The 23556-nt window shown below is 41.1% G+C and overlaps 1 protein-coding gene across 3 annotated transcripts in view; it reads right to left on the minus strand.

Moving 5' to 3' along the window:
* The window catches only part of EPG5 (ectopic P-granules autophagy protein 5 homolog), a 55111-nt gene that overhangs the window by 6588 nt on the left and 24967 nt on the right, over positions 1–23556 (minus strand). For 2 of the 3 annotated variants that reach the window (XM_032095954.1, XM_032095953.1), the window contains exons 18-40: positions 23237–23381; positions 21643–21840; positions 20843–20953; positions 20012–20131; positions 18422–18588; positions 18004–18228; positions 16050–16173; positions 15028–15169; positions 13783–13954; positions 12439–12601; positions 11712–11854; positions 10301–10457; positions 9123–9317; positions 7952–8165; positions 7017–7177; positions 6693–6900; positions 5885–5960; positions 4956–5059; positions 4586–4761; positions 3906–4091; positions 2191–2400; positions 1883–2027; positions 624–866 (exon numbers count right to left, since the gene is read on the minus strand). In XM_032095954.1, coding sequence (XP_031951845.1) covers positions 624–866; positions 1883–2027; positions 2191–2400; positions 3906–4091; positions 4586–4761; positions 4956–5059; positions 5885–5960; positions 6693–6900; positions 7017–7177; positions 7952–8165; positions 9123–9317; positions 10301–10457; positions 11712–11854; positions 12439–12601; positions 13783–13954; positions 15028–15169; positions 16050–16173; positions 18004–18228; positions 18422–18588; positions 20012–20131; positions 20843–20953; positions 21643–21840; positions 23237–23381 — 3785 coding nt within the window. The remainder of the gene's footprint in view (positions 1–623; positions 867–1882; positions 2028–2190; positions 2401–3905; positions 4092–4585; positions 4762–4955; positions 5060–5884; positions 5961–6692; positions 6901–7016; positions 7178–7951; positions 8166–9122; positions 9318–10300; positions 10458–11711; positions 11855–12438; positions 12602–13782; positions 13955–15027; positions 15170–16049; positions 16174–18003; positions 18229–18421; positions 18589–20011; positions 20132–20842; positions 20954–21642; positions 21841–23236; positions 23382–23556) is intronic. The other variant, XM_032095955.1, reaches the window with a different exon arrangement.

Below are 23556 nucleotides of genomic sequence, written 5' to 3' on the forward strand. Positions count from 1 at the left end.
AGAGTTTTACCAAACCAGAGTATTTTTTTCTTAAATTAGCCTACAGAACACCCTACAGAGAAGGGGAAAAATGTCTTTTGTTCTCCTGGGGTGATTTTTTTTTTATGAAGTCCTCCACTTTAGCTGGAAAAACAGCCACACTACACAGAGCAAATCGGTTTTCACGGAGACAGGTATGGATATTAAGGAAACACACAATTAGAGCAGCTGTAAAACCCAAACCACAATCACAGAATCACAAAATAGTTTGGGTTGGAAGGGAACTAAAAGACCATCTTATACCACCCCCAGCCATGGGCAGGGACATCTTCCATTAGACCAGGTTGCTCCAAGCCCCGTCCAACCTGCCCTTGGACATTTCCAGGGATAGAGAAGCCCCAGGTTCTCTGAGAAACTTGTGCCAGGGCCCCAACACCCTCACAGGGAAGAATTTCTCTCTCATATCCCATCTACCCTGCATCAGCGTGAAGCCATTTCCCCTTGTCCCTACCCATGGCAGAGGGGCCAGAACAAGGTGATCTTTAACACCCTTTCCAACCTCAAGCACTTCATAATTCCAGACGATTTGTGCACAGTGGCATCCCGGACTGATCAGAGGCAGTGACACAGAGACAGGCTCCTACCCTTGCTGAAGTAGGAAGTGATGCAGGCCTCTGTGGTCTCGGCCATGTGGCGCACGGAGGCCAGGCTGTGGCACGCGGCCGTGAGGAGGGGCATGGCCAGCAGCCCCTGCACTCTGCTGTTGATCCACTTGCGCAGGCTGCCCCGCAGAGACTCGGCCGTGGTGATGCTGGAGTTGTTCAGCATCATCAGCGTTTCCGTGAACAGGCTGCTGAGGGCCAGGTGGCGCGTCTGCAGATCCATGTCTGCAAGTCAGAAAGCAGAGAAGCATTTCAGTGAAGAGACGCTGGAACCCAGGTTCAGCTTCACCACTGGACACTTTGTGTGGACACTGGTCTTCCTCGTTACACATCTTTGTGGGCCATGGGCAGAAGAGACACAGCCCCTCACAACCATTTCTGCGGACTACAGCGAGACACAGTTTTCACCTGAACTCACAGTTTGACAGAGGAACCTCAAGATAGTACTGGTACTAAAAAGGAGATCTAGATAAATCCTGTGTGTCTGGACACACCATACCACTAGGGTACACCAATATACCTCTTCTATGTCAATACTGTCAAGTTTTACTAGTTTTACGATTTAGAACCATTTGTGAGAATCCACTCATAGAATCATAAAATGTTAGGGGTTGGAAAAGACCTTAAACATCATCTAGTCCCAACCTTCCTGCCATGGGCAGGGACACTTTCACTAGACCAGGTTGTTCAAGGACTTATCCAACGTGGCCTGGAGCACTGCTAGGGTTGGGGCATCTACAACCCCCCTGGGCAGCCTGTGCCAGTGTCTCACCACCCTCAGAGTAAAGACTTTCTTCCTAACATCTAACCTAATTTTCCCCACTTTAAGTTTGTAGCCATTACTTCTAATCGCTCAGGACCAAGAGAATGGATTTGTGTCATTCCTCCCTTTAAAAAAGAGGTAAATGACGAGTAAAATAAAAATTAGAAAAAACCCTAAACCACCAGATGACAAAGAAATTTATCCCTCAAGCTCCTGTGTATCAGCCAGTTTTATTCACAACACAACCCCTGTTTTTAATGTTGGTTCTGTCACTCTTGACAGCTCCGTGGAGTAAGATTCATATTTTTGCTTTGTGCTAATATACCACTTATATATACATCACCAAAGCACCATGCCCTGCTGCCTGTAAGGGACACATGACAGTAATGCAAATAATTAAATCATCACAGATCAATCTACTCAGCAGAACAAAGCATTGAACAGCTTTAAGGTGATTTGCCATTTCTTCAACACAAACCTGGGGGACTAAAGATGACTACATCATCTAGCAACTTGGCCATTTCTTGTTCCAAAACTGCAAGGGTTATCTTTCCACTTTGTTCTAAGGTGCTGAGGAACTGAACCACCTGGCGAATGTATGCTCGGCACTTCAGTGTTGCATCCTGTCAAACAAAATTAAAATCAATTAGGGGACCAAAAAAAAAAAAAAAAAAAAAAAAAGAAAAATCACACCTAGAACTCTTTCCTTATTCTGTAATATACACAAGCAGAACTTTGCAAAAGCCAGTAACAGCATGGAGATGCTCCAAAACTAGTTCAACTCACAAGGTGGATGTGACTATCCGAAGATGCCCCAAAGCCTGCTGAGATTTTCAGGAGCTTCACGATCAGTTCAGCTCCAGCATCCTTAGCAAGGATAACAGAGGGAGGGTAGTGACTGTTGCAGTAGCTGATGATGCTTTGGTAAGATGAAATGCCCACAAGCTGCCAAGGAAGGGAGCTGGTCTGTCCAAGAAGATTTATGAGTGGAGATTCCTGAAGATTTAAAGACATGGGTTTAAGCTACACCTTCTTTGCAGTTTTCAATTCATATGCACCGTACTCAATACTGGAAGGAAGATCTGGCTTCAGAATTTGAAGGAGATGGAGCAGAAAAGCCACAGAAATAGATGACCATTGGGAGTCTGTCTGAAAACCAATTCTTTATTCAAGCAGTAAGCTAACACATGTATTTCATCTCTAGCATTTGCAAAACTGTATGCAGACTGTTGCAGTAGCTCTAATCAAGCATGAAAGTCAGTGGAAAAAAATGTTAAAATCTGACATGTAAAAACGTAAAGATGGCTAGAAAGATATGGAGACCCTTCAAGTTAAAGTCACTTCAGTACAGGTTTAAAAGAGGCATTAAAATATTATTTTTAAGAATAGGTTCATCTAAGTTCACAGTAGAAATTGTGTCCCTAATTTTTGATTCAGTGAATCATCCACCAACCTGGGAGACTCCACATGTGCTTTTTCTCATAAACACCACCCTAAACAGCACAGCAGGGATGGAGACACAGCTCACACAAGCAGTGCAAGTCAGCAGATGGAAAGCTGTCTGTTTACAAGCAGCTCTCATCTATTCTTAAATATCTGCAGTAAAAAAAGAGCCCCCCGGACACAGAGAAACACCAGCTGGCATGGAGCTGAGTCAGGAGAGGTGCAGGATGAGTATCAGGGAAAGGTTCTTCCCCCAGAGGGTGCTGGGCACTGCCCAGGCTCCCCAGGGAATGGGCACGGCCCCGAGGCTGCCAGAGCTCCAGGAGCGTTTAGACAGCGCTGCCAGGGATGCCCAGGGTGGGATTGCTGGGGTGTCTGGGCAGGGCTGGGAGTTGGACTCCATGACTACTTCCAACTCAGGATATTCTATATCCTACTCTATGTTTCTACAGGTTTTAGAATGAACAAATACTAGAATTGTGCTGACAATCCAGAACTAACACAAATTACACTACTTCTACAGGAATGTGACACTGGTACAACAAGTACTTCTCAAGTTGCTCATGCCCTGGAACACAGGGCTGAGAAAGTTTGAGATTTAGATCAAGGCGTCACAAGAGTGCTCTGGGAGGCAAAAACCTCCTGACAGTGTGTCAGTTTAACACACTGCTGGAGGGAAGGAGGGAATTCCTGAGGCTGACTCACACCATGTGCAAACAGCTATCTTCTGAAGCTTGAGAAGGTTCTGATAAGCAAACACGTTCAGGTCAAAGCACATGAACTCTGGTAATTTTCCTAAACTGAAATACAATGATGGTCAAAGGCTGCTGGTGACATCTTGATGTGGCATCTTGTAATGCCTCAGAGGAAATGGAGAACAGAAGATGCTGCAAGTGGAAGAAAGCTGACAGATGTGAAATGGGACTTCTTGAAGACAATCAAGACCCTCTGCAGAGTCCTCCAGAAGCAATGAACTGGACTTAGTCACATTGCATGTCCCTTCTAGTAAAGTATTATTTTTCTTTTAAGAGATGGGTAGGAACCTTCACAAAAATTACCTCTTTGCCTATAAGCTGTTCCTCCTTTGCCAACAGCACCATCATATACAGCAAACAGACAATCATGTTGTGAGTCTGAGGGTGAGGGTTGGGATTCCAAGCATCAGAGAGGACACTGACCCAGTTTATTTCACATAAAACATAACCCAAGAACAAGAAACAACTCTTGGGGCTGCCTCTTTCAATCTAGAAAGGAGAAAGGGAAAAAGGTGCGTAAAACAATGCAAGTACAATGTAAGATGTAAGTACTTTCATACTTTTTAGTTCCTTAGCCAACTGTAAATCTACAGCAGCATTTTAGGTCAGCAGAAGAGTAGACAAATGTCTTCTCTCCATCATTTCATTCCCCCTCTTGCAGCTTTACCTTGTCTCAGATGACTTGGAAGTGAGAACAACATGGCACTAGCAAAATATATTAAATCTAACTAAAAACATTATATACATAAGCAATAAATGAGACATTCAAGCACATCAACGAAAAGGGAGCTGTACAGCTCCCCACAACTTTGTCTAGGACTCAAAAGCACTCCTTTACAAAAATCCATCACAAACTGAGCAGCTGTGAATGCTACAAACAAACTTTAAAAGCCTACTTGCTAAAAGAACTGTCTCTTGCTCTCCAGCTCTTTTCGAGGGCAGCACTGACTTCGAACTTAATTCAACAGTTCCCATGAACTCACTTTAAAGAACTCTTCCATAAGCATCTGGTCAGGATGCATTTCCTTCCATGGAAGCCTTCTGAACTCAGTGTGGAAAGCATAGAGAATAAACTCTGGCATTTTGGGGGCTGTGCAACATTCACAGTAATGCATTAGGTGTAACCAGAGAGCCCCATGGTGGCTTGGCAACAGCTTTTCTAGAATCAAAGAAAATTGCTGAATTAACAACAGAAAAAAATTCAGATAAAACTTGCTTTCAGTAGAAAGTCTATTTCTGAAGATGAAAACTTGTGAGTTACACTAAAATACACTCAAAGAAAAAAATGCACACTAAATTTCTGTGTTTTTTTTCTCCAAATCAGAAGTGAGGAGGTTAGGATTTCATGCTCACCTTTAAAGCTCTCATGCAAAAGCTTGATGCAATCTGCAAACAAACCGACCACGGTGGAGGCTACAGGAGTGTCACTCTCCAGCCAAGGGTAGCAGGGCTGGCTACTGAAAACAGGCACAACACAAATTTCAGTGTTCAGTTACCTGATCATAAACATTTGCAATTTAAATATTCTAAAGCAGTGAAGTACAAGTATCAGCAGTTCTCCCACTTTCAGCTCTTTGGGACTCTCCTCTTCTTCCTTAGAAGAGCTACATAGTTTACTATCCCACTGAAGAGTAACCAGAAATTACTTGTTTGGTATTTCATGATGGAATTAAAACAACAGAGTTTCTCAGTGATATTATTCACCAACTGCAGACAACCTTTTAACTTCAGTGCTGACAGTGCATTCACAACTCCAAAAGCTTTTAATTTTGAAAGAAAGCACAATTTGAATGTATAGTAGCATAACTAACTTTTCACGTGAAGGCAGAGGTACACAAGGCAATAGATCATCACAGCACTGATTTAGCCTGAAGTTTCTTTACATACCACTGGCATTTGGGGTTATATTTGTTTGGCTTTTTTGTTTTCTTTTAAACAGGTATTATAGATATTATGGAAGCTAAAAAAAGGGAATCTGAAATTCAAGTTTCAGTGTTTTTAAAACTGAGTGAAATCCTTCACATAATCAAGCTCTGCTCATGTTATTATTACAAGATCTTTGTCATATCTAAAATAATTATTCTATCCAAACCCTGGAAAATTTGATGTAGGTCATTAATTAGTTCTGTAATTATTAAGGAAATGACAAAGTGACACCTATTTAAATGGAAGGCAAGACAGTCACAAATTATTAAAAACCAGGTAATAATGAAAGTCATTCTTACAGGACTAAAGTCCCTACTTTAGCAAAAATTAATTTAATTTTAAAATGCAATACATACCTTGCATCTTCTTTATCCAAGACCAGTATCCATGGTTTAAAGAGTCCAGCAATGACTGAATACAAGGACTGCAATGCTAAAAGGAAACAAAACAGTTGCTTTTTTCTTTCAAATCAACAACAGTGAACATATTACACTTTTCTAAATTTGCATATAATATCCTTTTCTCACTCTAACATTCACAGAATTATAGAATAATTAAGACTGGAAAAGACCTCTAAGATCATTGAATCCAACTATTCAATCAGTCCTTTCTAGTCAAATAAGAATTTAAAATACAATATGCTTGATAATAACTGTTAACAATATGGCTGTATGAACAACCATCACGAGCATTTTGCATTGTTAAGATGTTTTATTAGTATAATTTTAATAATACACCAGAGATTGTGGGGGTAATGATGATCCACACTTTAAACCTCCACATACTAAAATGTTTTAATTAAAATTTAAATTAAAATTAATTAAAAATTAAAGTAAAAGCCAACTTTCTCCAGATCTACATCATGCATGATGAAATTCAGTAGTATCTCCTTCCAAACCTCTGCTCAGTGCAAAAGACTATTTTTCTTGAAGAAAGTGCAATCACCTCATAAAATAATTTTGAAGCAAGCTCAAATATAAAAGAGCTTCCTTCTCAGATTATAAAGCATAAAGTCCTACACGGCCACGAAGTAGCATCAGCATTTCCCATCTGTATTTTAATACAAATGCAAAGTAAAAAATTTTACTGTTTATTTAAATGGCCCTTAACAGGCAGAATTAGAGAAATTAGGTACTTAAGTAATTTGCTTTTAAGACACATTACCTGCTAAAATTCTGCTACTCCCAATAGGTTCTTGGGCTAAATTGTCAACTTCAGTGTCAATAAGTCGTTTAATGAGATACTCCAGGAATTTGTTCACTTCAGCCACATAAGGAGTCCATTTTGAAAACAGGCCGAAAGTCCTGAAGTCCACCGAGGCCAGTCGGAGTTTGCAGAAGGATGTAGAAAGCCATTCTATTGTCTCTCTGACCTGTAAAAAGAAGAAAGCTGTTAATCAGCTGCAGAAAGGCTGCACAGCAGTGCTATCTGTCACTGGAGGGAAGCTGTTTCACCTGAAAAATATCAATCAACCCAAGAGGCACCCACCTGTTCTGTAGAGAGGAGAGTTTTTGCAGCCTCCCTCACCACAGGAGCTTCAGCAGAATCACTTCTCTTGACACTGCCCTGCTCAATCGCCAGTGAATCACACCCCAAAGCTCTAAGTGATGCCTTCCAGCAGTCAGGGCTTAGAAGCTGCTCTGATGAGCCTTAGGAGAAAGAAGGGAATGCACGCGTGAAAACCACAAAGTTAGTCCCCTTCTCTCAAAAAAGGTTGAAATTAGAGCTCCCTGCTACACGAAAAATTAGGTAACACGGGAGTTTGAAAGCCCCAAGTTTGAGAGTGAGAGATTATCTCTAATTTGCAAATGTAATCAACTTAACATTTCCTTTTGGCATCTACATGTTTCTCTCCTTAGAGATCTTCCCAGGCACTTTGTACATCCCTGGCCGCAAACACACATTTAGAGACAGCTGGTACCTCAGCAGGTATGGTATGACAAAGAGAAGTACTTTTGCTCTCATTTGAGGGACACATCAGATTATGGGTGGCATCAAATGTCAACCAGGACATTTTCAGCAGATTTCAGTGTCAGTTCCAGGTCTTCATATTTCCAGTTCTCCACCTGATATTGAAGGGTGATCAAAAACCCTTTGGTTTTGGTTTCTGCATTACAGACTGTGGCATAACCATAATTAATAGGGGCTTCCATTAACAGGAGACCACTCCTCCATCCTTCTCCTGCTACATGGGCTGAAAAATCTGTTGTCATGGATGTGTGTGCCCTGAGCCACAGAAGAGCTACAATATGTCTAATAAAAATACATCACATAGCAAGGCACATGAAAGTGCCCACAGAAACCTAAGGAAGTCTAAGTTGTACTGCATTTGTTGCTATTTAACTCTACTGCACAGAGTTCACTTTTTTAAGCCAGAAGGGTTCTGCACAAGGAGCTTAAAATGCATCACCTCAGATACTTACTTTGCACAAACAACCTTAAGAAATCACTGTAGTGGTCAGGGAACTGATACTGGAGAAGGTTAGTCCAATGCTTGCAGAAGATACTAAATGGCATCAAAATATCTTCTTCAGGTTCCAGGCCACATGCATTGAGGGCCAAGTGAATGGACTCCAGGAGCTGGGTGCGCTCCGAGAGAGGCGGCTTGGCCACGCTCAACCACTGCGTGAGGTCAAACTAGAACAGAGCACAGGGAGCATTCGCAAGCACAAGATTTGACAGCCACAACACTTCTGGGAGAAGGAAGAAATCGCCAGGGAAATAAAATCATGACATTTTTATGTGTTTAAGAAAACCCTCATGAATGTGCATCTTGTTAGCCCTAGCTCCAAACCTCACTCTCCAAAGGCTATGATTTAGCATACCGCAGAAGTCCCTAGATTTATTAAACAGCCCTTGGCAGGGGGGCTCAGATTGATAAAGATGCATCTGAGTTTCCACACAAGCATTAAACTGGACCTGATGTCCATAGTCCATAAATTTTTAGATGGAGGAGCAAAGCTTTTGTAGCCTCTTGAGCAGCTGCTCAGACCTCGGTCAGCAGGGACAATGCTGGCCACTGTCACCATGGACAGCTCAGAGTCCTGCCCAGGACAGACTCTCTGCTGCTTCCAGCTGTCACCCTGTAACTAAAGAGGAGAATCAGAGCAGTATCAAAGGCCAAGTGTTACACTAATTTCTCCACTGGCAGTATCATGAGTAACACGATATGTGTAAATCACTTGCTATTACCTAATTCAGTTTTAAGACAGGCAGGAAGGACATGGGTGCCAAAAAGAGCTGGCAAATGCAGACACTGTTCCAAATTTTGTTATAAGATACCTGGCATTCACTGGCTACTGTGATGAATGTCGCTGCAGAGATAATCAGGCAGAAGAAGCCATCAAGAGATGGTTTTAATTTCAGCACTAAGCCCTGGGAAGCACATACTGATACTATGTGTGCTAGAAAAGGCTATTTAAGCTATTCTCTTTTGACTCCAGCACCTCTTGAGCTTAAATTACTATTCAGTATGACCAACACAGCTCTACAGAACCGGTCAATGCTATTTTAAAATACCAGATTTGCACTTCTTTCCTCTTTAGCCCAAAGACAAGGTCTTCAGGGGAAGAACACCCACAGACCAGACTTTACCTTTGTCAGCAGCATGAAGACAACATCACTATTATCCTCACTCAGAAAGGCCACAACTTTTTCGTATAAAGTCACAAATTCACTGGGAGAGGCAACAGGAGTGAAGTAAGGAGAAAGGAGAGTACAAAGCCTTCGATTCTGCAGGATTGTCTGGAGCAAACGCTTGCACTCTGATTTGGTCCCACTGATGAACACCTGAAAAAAGTGGGAATGGTGGAAAATATAACAGCCAAATATGAGCCAACTGGGAAATACATCTCTTAAGCTAGTTGTTTCGACAGTCACAGTTTTGGTCCTTTTATAAAAAGGGAAGATTTTCTCAAAAACAAAACACTGTATGAGATTAACATCAGCTAAATGCTGTTGGTCCACAAGATATAACACAAAATAAACACATCTCCCTAGCACATTTTAAAACAGCATTTATGATCACATATGTTGCCTGGAAATACCATTTTTTTCTGATGGAATAGTACAAGAAAATGAATCCTGATCTGACCAGCCGTGCTTGATAATAGGAAAAATTTAACTGAACTACAGCTCTGAAGAACTTCTCATCACTTCAGCTGTTAGAGGTGCTCAAGGACAGCTGCACATGGAAATAAGCTGCATCTAAGATAAAAATAAGGATCTTGACCCAAAGCAGAGGCTAATGATTTTTCTCAGTGCACAAACACAGCAAACATTATCACCACCAACAAGCACTTATCTTCTCTTCCAGCAAACTTCTGGTATAACTCACTACACAGAGAACACTGCAAGGCTGTAGAAGAAAATGTCTAAATACAGAAGTTGACAAGATGTACATCAACCAGAAAGTGACAAGTAAAAGCAAAGTCTATGCTGAAACACACTTCTATGAACTGAAAGTATCCAAACCCTAGTTATCTGCCAAACTCTAGCATTTAACTAGCACAATGACAATTTATTCACATTAGGCAGGCACCTCAGATCAAGTTTTTATTTTGCTTAAATGCAAGCCTTGCCTTTCCTGAAGACTGTGCATATTACACAATTAGTTGAAAAGAAAATGGGATAGAAGCTTAGAAATTAACTTTCAGGCTTCTGAACATGTTAGACCTCCCAATGTCAGCAAGCAATTTGAATAAGAATAGGCATCCAAAAATCAAATTTTAAAAACTTAGAAAAATATTTTCATATTCAAGAAGTAAACTCACTTGGCCCAGAATCTCAATGCAGGACGTGAAGAACTGTCTTGTGGGAGGATTGCGTTGAGTTTCATCACACACATATTCTACCAGTGTAAAAAACAAGCCAATTCCAACTTTCTTGATTGCAGGCATAGGCTGCACCTTGTAGATATTTATGAGGGCCCTAAAAAAATTAGGTTAAAAAGGCAAATTAAATTTACACACAGAGAATAACCTGTGACAATAAAGAAAGGTTTCTTGCCAATATATTGCCTTGAGATGGGTATTTGTGATATCCCCTGAGTATCCCTCCTTCTCATATCCAGGCTGAAAAGTCACAGATTTAGCTCATGTAATTTTGCTGCCTGAAATGGATACTTCCAAACCTTAGCAAGTCTCTATAACCACAGTCAGAAAGTGAACACTGAAAGACTTCCACAGCAGAGTTCCACTGGATTATTTCTCCCTCTAATCAAGTAATCATCATATTCTGATGGCATCTCAACTACCTTTGTATTGCAAGAAAAATTACCTCATTTTATTTCACAGGCTCAACAATAAAAGAATTAAAACAGAATCAATCTTTTCTTGTGTATTGCCAAGTAAATGTTTTGTTGAGATTAAATCCCTGTCTCCACTGAGTCTGAATTAAAAGAGCTGAAGAAGATGCAGTTTCACAGATGTAAATCCCAAGGACTAGTTCATCCACAGAATTTTTCAAATCAACGATCAAGAATGAACAAGTAGAAGTAGTAAGTAAATCCTTTTACTTGTACAATCATTACACTCTGTAGCAAACCAGCTACACTAAGAGAATCCCAGCAGAAATTTGGAAAATTGAGAATGAAGTTGCAAAAGTGGACCTCTGGAAAGAACTGTAAAAGATCTTCAAGTGAGCAAGAGGGCCTTGAATGACCCCATTTTATTCACACTCCCTAAAAGAGTGGTATTATCTAGCCTGCTTCCACTGCAACATTTTGTTTCACAAATTGAAAAACTACTTCAAATTATAGCACTCTATTAAAGAATTATGCTCTGCACTATAATACAGAAAAACCCATAGAGAGTCATACTGGAATCATGTAATTTAGCCTATAGCTGAGACAGCTGTGGTACAAGTTTGCCACTTCCTGAAGTTTAGCACAGCATCCGTGTCATGACTCAGTGTGCTTTTACAGGATTAGGAAGGCTGTTATAAGGCACAGAACAATAAAAAGAAGTAGAAAACAATAAACAGAAGTACAACACAATAGTGTGTGCCCTGTTGAGCCTCAGTGACCCTCTGATAATAAGAAATACTCCTTTAGAGGTCTCAGGATTGTTGGCCCAAGCTGACAAGCATGAGGGAAAACACATGAACAGATTCCACATTTTAACTCCAACATACCAAAATGGAAATACAAACACCCCTGCCCAGAGCAGTGTCTGAACAACCTACGTTATGAAATTCTCCACGTGAACAGCTGCTTCCACAACACCCAGAGAAGGTGGCTTCATGGCTTCTGCCTGCAGTTGTCTCACTTCTTTGCGCAAAGCATGAAGCTGCTGGCTCACTGCTTCATTTTTGTGCTTCCCTTCAAACTAAATGACAAAAGGACACATATTCATTTCAGAATTAACACGGGTTTTGCTAAAACTCTTCCATGTTGCAGCTATTCGTAAAAACAAAGCACAGTCCAGTCAGTCAGAGAACTCTGAATTTTCCCCCTGAGAGCTTTGATCAGATTCAGTACATTGTGCCCAAGCACACATCTTTGGACATGTTCCTAATTAATTATCATACGCACTAATATAATTCATGTCTTTTATCTAAGGCTTTTAATCCACAGGGACTAAAACTTAGAGGGGATCAAAAAATTCATTTACTAAGCAACATCTTTAAACATTTTCATGCTTCTATTCCTATCAGCAGGCAAATTCCCACATCCATACACTGGGAAGCAGTTTAGAATGGATACCATGAGCAAAAAAAATCATGCAACAACTTATTCTTCAGCTCTTGATCTGCTTCTCCTTCTGAGCATTACACATGAGGTGTTTCAGATCACTAAGATGTCTGTGGATTTATTTGGTCACACACTACCATTTTTACAGTAATTCAGCCATTTCACACTCATCCTCTATGTCCAACAGCCCCAAAACAGAGGTGATGCCGTGCCTCTAACCTGGATGGTGAGCTGAGCTGCTCCCTGGCACCCTTTATTTGAAGCTCCCCTGCACTCCAGGTGGAGGGTGATCTGCTCCTCCCTGTTGACATACAGCTTAGGCACCGTGTCCAGTATCTCACTGTTCAGAGCAACATGCTGAGACTCCCAGAGAGCTGCAGTTCTGAAAGGCATTTATTAATAAAATTACCACAGTCTTTCCCGGAAATGGCAAGGCTAAGATTTTATAAGCAACAGAGGAGACTTCAATTTGATGTGCTGTACAAAGACTCATGACACCTTCCTGGAAAACATAAAAGCTTATTAAATGAAATTGAGCTAAAACTTCAAAGTAATAGCACTTCAAAGTAATAAAAAAAACAGGTTCATAAGAACAAAAATACTCAAGTATGTGTGAGTTCTTTTGAATTACTTTAGATGACAACCTGGAAGGACACTAAACAGAATAATCTCTGTAGGAAACGTAATTTTCCACCAGACAAAAAAAAAAAAAAAGCTGGAGTGTGATGATTCAGTCAGAAGGGGGAAAAAAAGAAAGAAAAAAGAGAACCCACCTAAAATTAATGCTGGAATTGTTTAGACACAGCCTCTCGTGGGCTTAGTAGTTTTTGTTCTGGTTCATAATATCGTTATTAAATGACTACAATGAGTAAGAATGACTACAGATTGACCAATTGTGATTGAAAACAATTCAGCTGGATATCTGAGTAGGAATATTAAAAACAGAAAGTCTCTTTCATCGCAAAGCTAGCAGAACCAGAAATCAGATTTCTCTCCTGGGTGCTTCATATTGCAACTACTACATCAGTGCCAAAGGGTTAAATAACTCGTTGTCAACAAATCTAGCCTAAAAGGAAATTTTTTTCAGGAAATATGACAAATGAGAAAAGAAGTTAGATGCTGTCTGAGGTAATCTCGGTCATTAGATAAGACTTGTGCACTCTTATCTCAGTTGAAGAAGTAGAATGACAACATGATAGACCAGAAGAAAGATAGAACAAATGGGACAAGAAGCAGAAATCAAGTATTGACAGTCTTGTGCCAACACCACAAATGAGGCTGCTGTGAAGGGCATCTTCAGGAAGAAATTGTTCCCTCTGAGGGTGCTGAGGCCCTGGCACAGGTTGCCCAGAGCAGCTGTGGCTGCCCCAGGATCCCTGGAAGTGTTGGACATTGGGGCTTGGAGCACCCTGGGATAGTGGAAGGTGTCCCTGCTCACAGCACGGGGTGGAATGGGGTGAGCTTTAAGGTGCCTCCCAACCCAAACCATTCAGAGACTCCATGATCATTTTAAGGCACTGCTGGACACACTGCTGAGGCACAAGGAACACAGACATGACTCACCTGGCGTGTTGCTGCAAGATGTTCAGGTCCGTGCGCATGAGCTGGATTGCATCTTTCTGACTCACGAGACTGGCAGAGGAAATCACTGGCACAGGAGCCTTCATCGTCTGCAGTGGCAGAGGGGGCTTGGGAGTATCAAACTTCTTCAAATTATTCATGATCCTCACTTTGGCTACAAAAAAAAAAAGGAGAAACAAGTTTGGTCAATAAGAAAACTAGGAGAAGCTGAACAAAAACATTTATTTGCATGAAGCATTTTTAACTGTGGACAAATATTTCTCAGGATTCCCCCTTTTAAAAAGAAAAAAAAAAATCACTCGACTAATCTTCCTATTTTTGCCAAAGTTTATTTCACCCAGCTAATTTTCATGACCAGCTCTTCCATCACACAAAGATTAGGATCAAAAGACCCAATGGTTTCCTTGTTTTCCCCAAACACTCCTATCTTCCAGTTTTCCTGTCACCCCATTTATTTTACTCGTCTGACAGAGGCTCCCAAACAAAATTCTAATCAAAATTCATGTTCCTTTCCCTACAGCTCATCCTCATCTTTAGTCTTGTCAGTGCCAATTCCTCAAAGCACAGCCTCTCTCCGGGTCTGCCCTCTCCTCCTGCTGATTTGCATTCAGTTTCTTTGTCCAAACAGTGCCACTTCAGCTATGGAACTATTCCAGTTCCCTTCTATTCCCTCACTCCTTCCCCTTCTTTGGATCAGCCCCAAATCCAATCTCACCACATCCTTAATATACCAGTCATGACTATCACCCCTTCTGTGCTAGAACAGCACTTTTACCACACCAAAATTCCAGGGAAACACACTGGGAAAAACAACACTAAACAGAAAACAAACAAACAAAACAAAACTTAAAAAAAACAAAACAGAGAAAATATGTTTTCAGGTACAGCTGGTTTTACCTTTGCTTGTACCTGTCGCTGTCTGAACTTTGGGAAAATGTCTGGAACATGCTCTGTGCAGAGGAATTTTTGGGGAGCTTGCCCATGAAGCCCTAGCTCTGCTCTGTGACATGGCAAACTTGAAGCCAAAAAGCATCAATGTTAGCCTCTCACACAAGAATCTTAGTGAGAAAACTGTAACAACTTCAAGGAAAATACTGTACCCATAGAAAACAAACCATATTAATAACTTTATTGACAGGCATCATCAAGCTCCTAAAGGAACCAAGGCTTTGACATCCCAGTAAGTCTTTAAGGCACAGTTTCCATAACACTATTTTCATCTCTTACCTGACAAAGGATTGGTGAAATCTGTTTGCCCTGCAGAAGCACAGGTTGTATGGGACTCAAGCTGAACCTGCAGCCAAAGGTTCAGAGCTTCCTGAAACTCATGGTGTATGAGTTCCACATTGACATACTCCATCCACAGATCCTGAAGCACAAAATAATTAAATTATCATCCCCATTTTGATCATGTATCATGTGCTGTCCACCCATCCTAGGACCCGGGGAACTAAAGCAAATAAATAAAAATATACCCTGCAGTTTTAAGTCACATGAAATTTATTATTAAGGGCAAAAAATCTAAAATTAAAAGAAAAACTGAACACTTTTTATTACATATATAGATATCGACTGAAAAGCACTTGTGACACTTAGAGATGAAATCTAACACATGGTATAATTTCTGATAAATAAGAGGCAAAGGGAAAGAGAGATTACTAAAAATCTGTTCCTAAAAAGGGAATACAAGAGACCAAGATAGTTTAAAAGATCATGGCATGATTAACTGCAGCCAGGCTAAAGCAGGCTGTATTTCCAGCAGTCACATACACTGTAGGAGAGAAAACAAAGCAAGCATAAGGAAATGCCCTTCCAAAATCTCCCCTCTTGCAGGGTTTTGCTTATACTAAGTCTTTAGTCTTCAAGAACAGAATAATACACACTCACTAACTTATATTTGAACCTTTGACATTTTACAGACTACCAACACAAGCACGTTTTGGCTTCCAGTCATTTGTTATTTAAAGTTACAAATTAAATTACCCTCTAATACTAATTACAGAGCAGTACAGAAAAAGTACTGTGCTGCAAGAAATGACAGATATGCAAGAAATTTACATCTGAGTCCTCTTTCAAACATAAAGGAAGGCAGTTTGGGATAGCACAGGGTTTTAGGAAAAAGGTTAGAGCCATGAAGGTATCATACATGCTGTATGTGTATTAAAGACCAGTGACACAAGTCACCCACTGACTTCAAGGACTCATTTTAGCAAGTAGATTTCAGATTGTCAGTGTTATTAGCAACTCACCTGTTGATTCTGCATGACTTTAGCAAGTCTGTGTGCATCATACTGCTTTGGTAAAGAGGGAATGTATGTATCTCCTTTCTGGAAACTCTCTTCTTCCAACCACAAAATTAAAACATTACAAAGCCTGAGGGAAGAAAAAAAGGGAAAAAAAGGAAAAAAAATAAAATTAGTGTGAGTTTGATTGTTCTAAGGTTTAGAATTAAGGCAACAAATAATGCTACAAGGTAACATGGTTAAAAACAGGTACTTCAGGTGCTTTTTCACTCATTTACTGTCAAGTTAAACACCAGCAGTGGAAAGAAGCTTCTTAGAGAAGTATGAACAGCAACAACAAAGGTAATAGGACAAATTCTGAAAAAGAAAACATTTATGCAAACTAGCATAAGACCCAGGACTGACTGTCTCTTATGTCAAGAAGTATCACGACAACCCCACTCAAAAGACCAAAGCAATAAACAGATTACATGTGAGCAAGATTGGCTTCTCACCCCACAACCTCTCTGCAGTGCCTGCTCCAAAGAGTCATGCCTGAGTTAAGCCACATCTTTTAATTTCTTTTCAGAGTCTCAATCATGGCTAGTTCATTCTCATTTCCTCCTCTGTTAAAATTGTAACATAAATACACCTTTTTCTTCAGCTGACATCATTCCACCCACGGGTACCATTTTCACTATCACACCATCCAAGCCTTCCTGACAAGGAAGGAGTAGAATGCCATTAAATCTTCACACTGTGCTATTAAATATCGCTAGCAAACTCCTGCTTCCTTCATCAGTGTCACTGGTGAAAAAATGGAAGTACACCAGTTCCAAGAATCAGCCCCTATAAACCCTACCAATAATTTTGCTCCTGTCTAGGAAACTAGACAGGTCATTAAACTTCCTGAGCATAAGATTTATTTGGGTGTAGAGCAGTATGGCTCTCTGTTGGAGTGGGAAACATTTTTTAAATGAAAGACTGAAAATATTAATCAAGTTCACCCAGTGAGCATCTCTGGATTATTTTTCACAGGCAACCAGGTGGGATTTATGATCCCCCTTGTTTGTTTGTACAGTACCCACTGATTGCTGAGGGGAGCACTGAGCAGGAGCTCAGATTCCACACATCCAGGGTCCCTGAACAAGGGACTCTCTTCAAATCATCTTTTCAACTAGCTCCTGGGAATATTCACATACTGCCTCAAGTTTAGTGTGCATGAGGTATAGACAGCTCTTAGGAGCTACCATCCCTCAAAAAAGTGGGCATTCAGCAGCTGAGTGGCAGTGAGTGACTGTGTCCCTCTCTTTAGCCTACTCCAAGACAAAAAGGGAGTCTTGTGGCGAGGTTTTGGTAAGCAGATTTACCATTTTTCAGGTGGCACAGAAGACACTTGAGAGAACTCACCTTTAGGCTGCTAACTAAGTAAACTGCACTGAACCATGTGCTGAAGTCCCCAGTAAATTTCCTGATGAAGTAATCTTACTCAGACCAATTCAGGTCCTGGTCTGTGACAAACATGCATACACACCAAGTAGCCTTTTACATTTATAGCTAGTGATGTACATGCGAGTAGCAGATATGCCTAAATAATAAATATTTTGCCAGCATGGGGCTACCATTCATTAAAAAGCAAAGCTTTTTCCCTAAGGGGAGTGACAAATCTATCAATAATGTTTTATTTTTAGAAGACCAGCCCCCTCTCAAACAAGTTGTGCAAACAGAAGAATGGATTTGAGCACACCCATGCACTTGGGGACATGGGTTAGTGGCAGCCTTGACAATGCTGGGTTAAATGCTGGACTTGATCTTGGAAGGCTTTTTCAACCTGAATGGTTCTGTGATTTCATGCTTTTAGTAAGTGCCTGCAGTACATCTAAGGTCACATCCCTTCATTCCTCACACAGCTACAACTACGCTGTAGCAGTTACTCAGGCAGTTGCATTGATTAAGATGGAACTGGGCAGGCTTTTTTTACCTGACAAGTTCCTTATGCAGCTCAGGTGAAGTCAGGTAATCAGGTGAGCAGCTGGCCTTCTCTGGTGACCTCTCACTGCCCTCAGGACTCTCCACTCTCAGTGCTTTACTGGCAGCGTGGTGGAAGTCTGCTACCTCTGTCAGCCGCTGCTTCATCTCAGTCAGCAAGTTAACATGAGCTGCACTCTGGAAAAAGCGTCTTCCAATACAGCCACCTACAGGTAATCTAAAAATGAACAAAAAAGCACAACTAAGTCTTGTTGCAAATGTCAAATCAGCATCTCTGCAGATAAATTGGCTCACCATAGAAGCTGCTGGTACCCACTGCTTTCAGGTTCAGTCAGTGTAACGCACTTACTTTCACTTTCTTCTGTGCACTTAATGAGTGCTTGCTAGCTGCTGGAGCAGGTCAGACTCACCCATACTGTGGTCCTGGTCGGTGAAGGTACAGGAGGAAGAACTTCTGCCAGATCAGAGGCATGAGAGGGTGATCTGCAGGGGTAGCAAGGGCCTGGTGAGCCCAGCGGTAAATCATGAGCCTCTGAAGGGAAGGGACGATGGGCAGCTTCAGCTGGGTCTGGGCTTTCTGCAGAAACAACATTTCCAGACAAGTGTGGTGCTGTAACAGGCTGTCACAGGCTAACTGAGCGGATTAACACAGCGTGAACACTTGGTAATTACAGAGGAGAAAACTTTGGAAGCCGTCACATATCTGCTATGGGCCTTGAAGGATGAGCTGCCCATCTCACAGTTACGTTGGAGAGCAGACCTACACCTCTGATGTTTACAAAAACCCAGCATGATGGCTCTGACACCAGGCCAACATATGGGCCACTGGTGTTAATTACAGTTAATTACTGTTCTTCCTCACAGAAGTAGATGTCCCTGGTTTAGATCTCCAGCGTGCTACTTTTAGCTTTTTCCAGATTACATATAATATACCTCTAGTGAAAATTCTAAATGCAAAGTATAACTAATGTGAAGAAAGAACACAGAAGCAAAAGCAGAACAAAGACAACGCAATGAGTAGCAGCACCCCATTTCAGCAACACCACAAATCCAGTAAATCATTAAACAGTCCCACTCCAAGCTCCCCTGGACTGTGCCTGAAGCAGGGGAATGGGAGGCTCTTCTGAGTTCCCAAGTCTCAGAGCAGACCCTGGCACTCCCTCATCCCCTACACCAGACTTCTGGCATCCTTTTCCACACACTGCCCACACCCGATTTGTTTTCCAGCTGAATCAAGCCATGCAAGCTAAAGAACAAATGTTTTCCAAACCAGCTCCAAGGATGCAAGACATGTACGGGACACAGCCCAAACAAACCTATTTTCACAGAGCTACCTCCTTCATTAAAACACACTGAAACAGCTGAGACGAAGGATGGGCCAAAAGTTACACTTTGAGAATGGACAGTTTTGGTTTTCACTTGCTTCACTCCAGAATTTATAACTGAATTTGGGCAAAGAAGCTGGAAAATGCTGCAATGTGGCCTGAAGTAGAGCTGATTAAGTGCCTTCTTAAAGGAGAGACCTGAACAGTTTTGAAAGCCTTGGAAAATAATTCAGAAAACAGAGAAAAGTAAAGGCCAGTCTCCTGTAAATTCATGTCATCTGAGAAATCATCTGTTTGAAATACAGACATGTTTTCCCATCTGAAAAATAAGCACTCCCCATATCAGGGGATAAATCCACTGAAGCTTGTGAGGCATTTAGATGACCCAGAAACTCATGTAAAAGCACAAATTAGTTTTCTGTAAATATTGATACAGTAAAATCAGATATTTCCATGGTAGCTTTTAAACATAGAAGAACTCAATCATACTCAAAATGTAAAAGAAAATTTCCCTGAGGTACATTTTCTCCTGCACAGCCAAGTAAAGCATTATTTATGCTTTTATCCTGGTAAGAAAGTAGTACATAAGAAAAAAACCTAAATGACACAAGGGAACCCTTTTCCCCAGCAGTCCTCTCCAATAAAATAATAAAAAGGGATGAACAGTTCTCTCACCTTCAAAGCTTGATCAGGAGTTAAAGCATTGATAACCAGCTCCCCCTCCACAACTCTGCGAAGCTGTGAATCTTCTTCAAATATTGACTCCACATTTAACACCGTCCATGCAAACCAGACCTGGACAACCCAGAAATAAGAGAAATATTGGTAACAAAATGGCAGGGGGCAGCATCAGGAAGCTTGATGCTCTCTTAAGAGGAATAGGTGTTTGACAGATTCTCACTGCAGAGTTGCAAAAAACAGTATCACATCTCAACAACAAAACCTCTTTACCCTTAAATTCAAACTTCCCCTTTGTACAATCTTGGGAAAGAAGGGGAAAACCAGAGAAAACTGACAGAACTACCCAGAGAGTCTCTGTAAAACAAGATCTCCTCTCTTCCACCTGCACTACACATCTCTGTCTGGGGTACTGCAAGGGTTTTTTCCCTTTTTGCTTGAATAAGGAGCTCACTTAAGCAGAGAGAAAGCAGCTAGAATTCAAAACACTTATCAGATAAAGACTGATCTAATAGAAAAGTCTGGCTTTACAGATTTTGTCTTCTTAAACAGATCAAGAATAATACCAGATTAGAAGAAAATTTAACTATCCAATCCTATTATATGAATTCTTGGATGCAGATTAGACAAAACTCTCCCCATGTAAAATATCCATGTTCCTTTTAGTGCAACAAACCCACAGTATTCTCTTAGGCTAAAGTAGGATTTCCTCGCAAGAAAACTCTGGGATAGGAAGAAAAGTGACCAAGAAAGAGATCTTAAAAAAAAAAAAGATCCCTAGACCAGTATGCTGCTTTTCCCATCACACAACACCATCATGGCACTCACCTGAGAGGAGTTGGCATTGCCCTCCACAAAGGATGGTGTGACATTGCCTGCCACGATCCAGCTGACGAGAGAAGACAGCAGACCCTTGTCACAGTGATAGCCCAAAGCGTTCTGCATAAAACAGAAAACATCTGGGGTTTTTTTTGTGAGCAGGTGATTTAGAAGCTACAGGTGCATCACTCAATCTTCATCCAGGTTCCTTTCCACCTCCTGTTGCTACTTTCCAACCTCAGCTCAGCCAGGCACCACTGCTTGGACTGTCTTTTTCAGTGAAAACATCCCGTTACAGTGACAGTGTCTGGTTTTTCAGAAGAAGCTCCATTTTTGTTCTAAACAACCAAATATTTGAAATGCAAAAAAGACAAACTACAACAGAACTCATATGAATCAAAATTGTATAGCAAATTGGTTTTATTAATAATTATTATCATTATTATTAAAATATCAGACATTTCATTAATTTTGACCCACTCAGTAACAAATCAGATAACCCCATCATCACTCATCATCACGACTGGTTGTCCAGAGAAGTTGTGGCTGCCTCATCCCTGGAAGTGCTGAAGATTAGGCTGGACAGTGCTTGGAGCAACCTGGTCTAGGTTTCCCTGGAAGGTGTCCCTGCCCATAGCAGGAGTGGAACTGGATGGGCTGTAAAGGTCCCTCCCAACCCAAACCATTCTAGGATTTCACAGCCGTTCTTGTTGCACTTCAGGAAAATACATTCACCTCAAAATCAGACTGTGCAACACACGAACTGACCATTTACTCAACAGCCACACCAAAACACCACAGCTATTTACCTTGTGCTGCTGGTAAAGCAGCTTTTGCACACAGTCCTCTTGGCTGTACTGAAAAGCAGCTTTGCACAAGTCATCCAGCAGGCAGAGCGTGGCGCGGTCCCTGTGCCACAGCTGCTGGCTGGTAAGGACCTGCACCCAGAACTCCAGGACTGCAGCTGGCCCCACTCCGTTTGGCTGGTCACTTAGAAAGATGTGAGTCTGACAAATTAAAAGGTAAAATTAGTCAACAGATTGCAGCTTTGAGTAAAGCTTAAGAATTTATTGGAGAACTGTATGACTTGCTTGAGGCTGTGGGCCAATCCTTAAATTAAATAATTTACAACAACAGTCTCTATACCCAAGTAAGGACAGCTTTGTCATCTTCAGCCTCCAATTTTCTGCAGATTCTGAAGTCTGAAGAGCAAAGGACCTTGTGCAATCAGCAAAAACAGACACAGAAGCCTTAAGCAGGACCCCTGCAGGCATAAATAGCACCTATTTCTAAAGTCCAGCCTGCTGTTTCTGCAAAAGGACTTCCCAGAGTAGGTGTGTGTTGGAACCCTGGGTTCTGAGAATTTCAGCCTGTCAGTGCTCAGAGGCAGTGATCCTCAGAAGTACACTGTACTCCATCCAAAACCCTGGGAAAAGCTTCCTAAATTGTGTGATAACACTGAGGTTATTGCTGTGCAATTAAAAGTTTTATCACTGGGTGAAATATGTAGAAATGTAGAAAATTAGGTTTAGGGGATATAGGTGATAATAGGTTACAATATGGAGGATTTTGGGTGTGGATTTGTCTTCTTTCTCCTTCTTCTTCACAAATCTGAGTGCTCTGTCATTGGGTCAAAAGTTCCGCACTGCAGAACATGAAAGGTTAGTAACTGGGTTGTAAGTAAAAACATATTACTTAGCATTTCATAATTGGTTAATTTAGACTTTAAAAAACCTTGGAAATGAGAACTCACAGCCATTTTCCACCCTGCCAACCAAGAGGCACACACTGTGCAGCTGTATTACTGCTAAGATGTAATAAACAACTAAGACCAAACAAGAGTTCTTGATCTTCTGCATCTTAATTCTAACTCTGAGTAAAAGAACTCGAGATACAAAAACAGAAGAAAAATAATAGGTCTGTTTCCATTGCCCCCCTCTAATCTTGGAGAGCTTTGGGTTTTGACCTCTCTGAGCTTAAAAAAATACTACTGCTCCCTCACTCAGGAACATTTTTCCATTCCAGAGCCCACATTAATGGCCAAAAGCAAAGCTTTCAAACATTAATGTATCTGCTGCATTCCTCAAATAACACAAACAAGAAAGTAGTGCTGCATATTACATTCCCTTTTTTAAACAGTTTTGACCTGGTATTGGGATATGAATTTTCCAAGAAGTCTGAAAGGCAAATATTGTTGTTAGTGTCACATGCACGGCCAGATTTAGGCAAGTTTCAGCAGGAGAATTTCAGGAAACCAAGCCCAACTACTAAGATTTGATACCAGGTACTCTGTGACTGAACTGCCAGGTTTAGTATCCTTTCTAACCTTTAACACTAGCTCAGTCAAATAAGCCTGCTTTTAAACACTCTCCCCTCCTTTACTTTTTTAAATAATCTTTTTACCTGTATCATACTACTGAGCAGCTTAACGTTTTCTCCATACTTCATTCCTGTCAAGTGCTGCGTCACTTTATGGGTAACCTGCTGGGTCACTCCTTGAGGGACTCCACTATCCAGATGAAGGAACAGTCCAACGTAAGATAAAAACCTAGGGATGTCAACAAACGAAATTAAAATATCTCCTACTGAATAATAAATAGAAAACCTGCTTCCAGAGAATTTTAAACCAGCTCAATAGCACCAGTGAGATACATATAGAAAGGCTTTGATTCACAACCACAGTGCAGATTTAATTGCTCCAGTTTAGCAATACAATGGGCACA

This window comes from Corvus moneduloides, chromosome Z (assembly GCF_009650955.1).
Source record: "Corvus moneduloides isolate bCorMon1 chromosome Z, bCorMon1.pri, whole genome shotgun sequence".
NCBI lineage: Eukaryota > Metazoa > Chordata > Aves > Passeriformes > Corvidae > Corvus > Corvus moneduloides.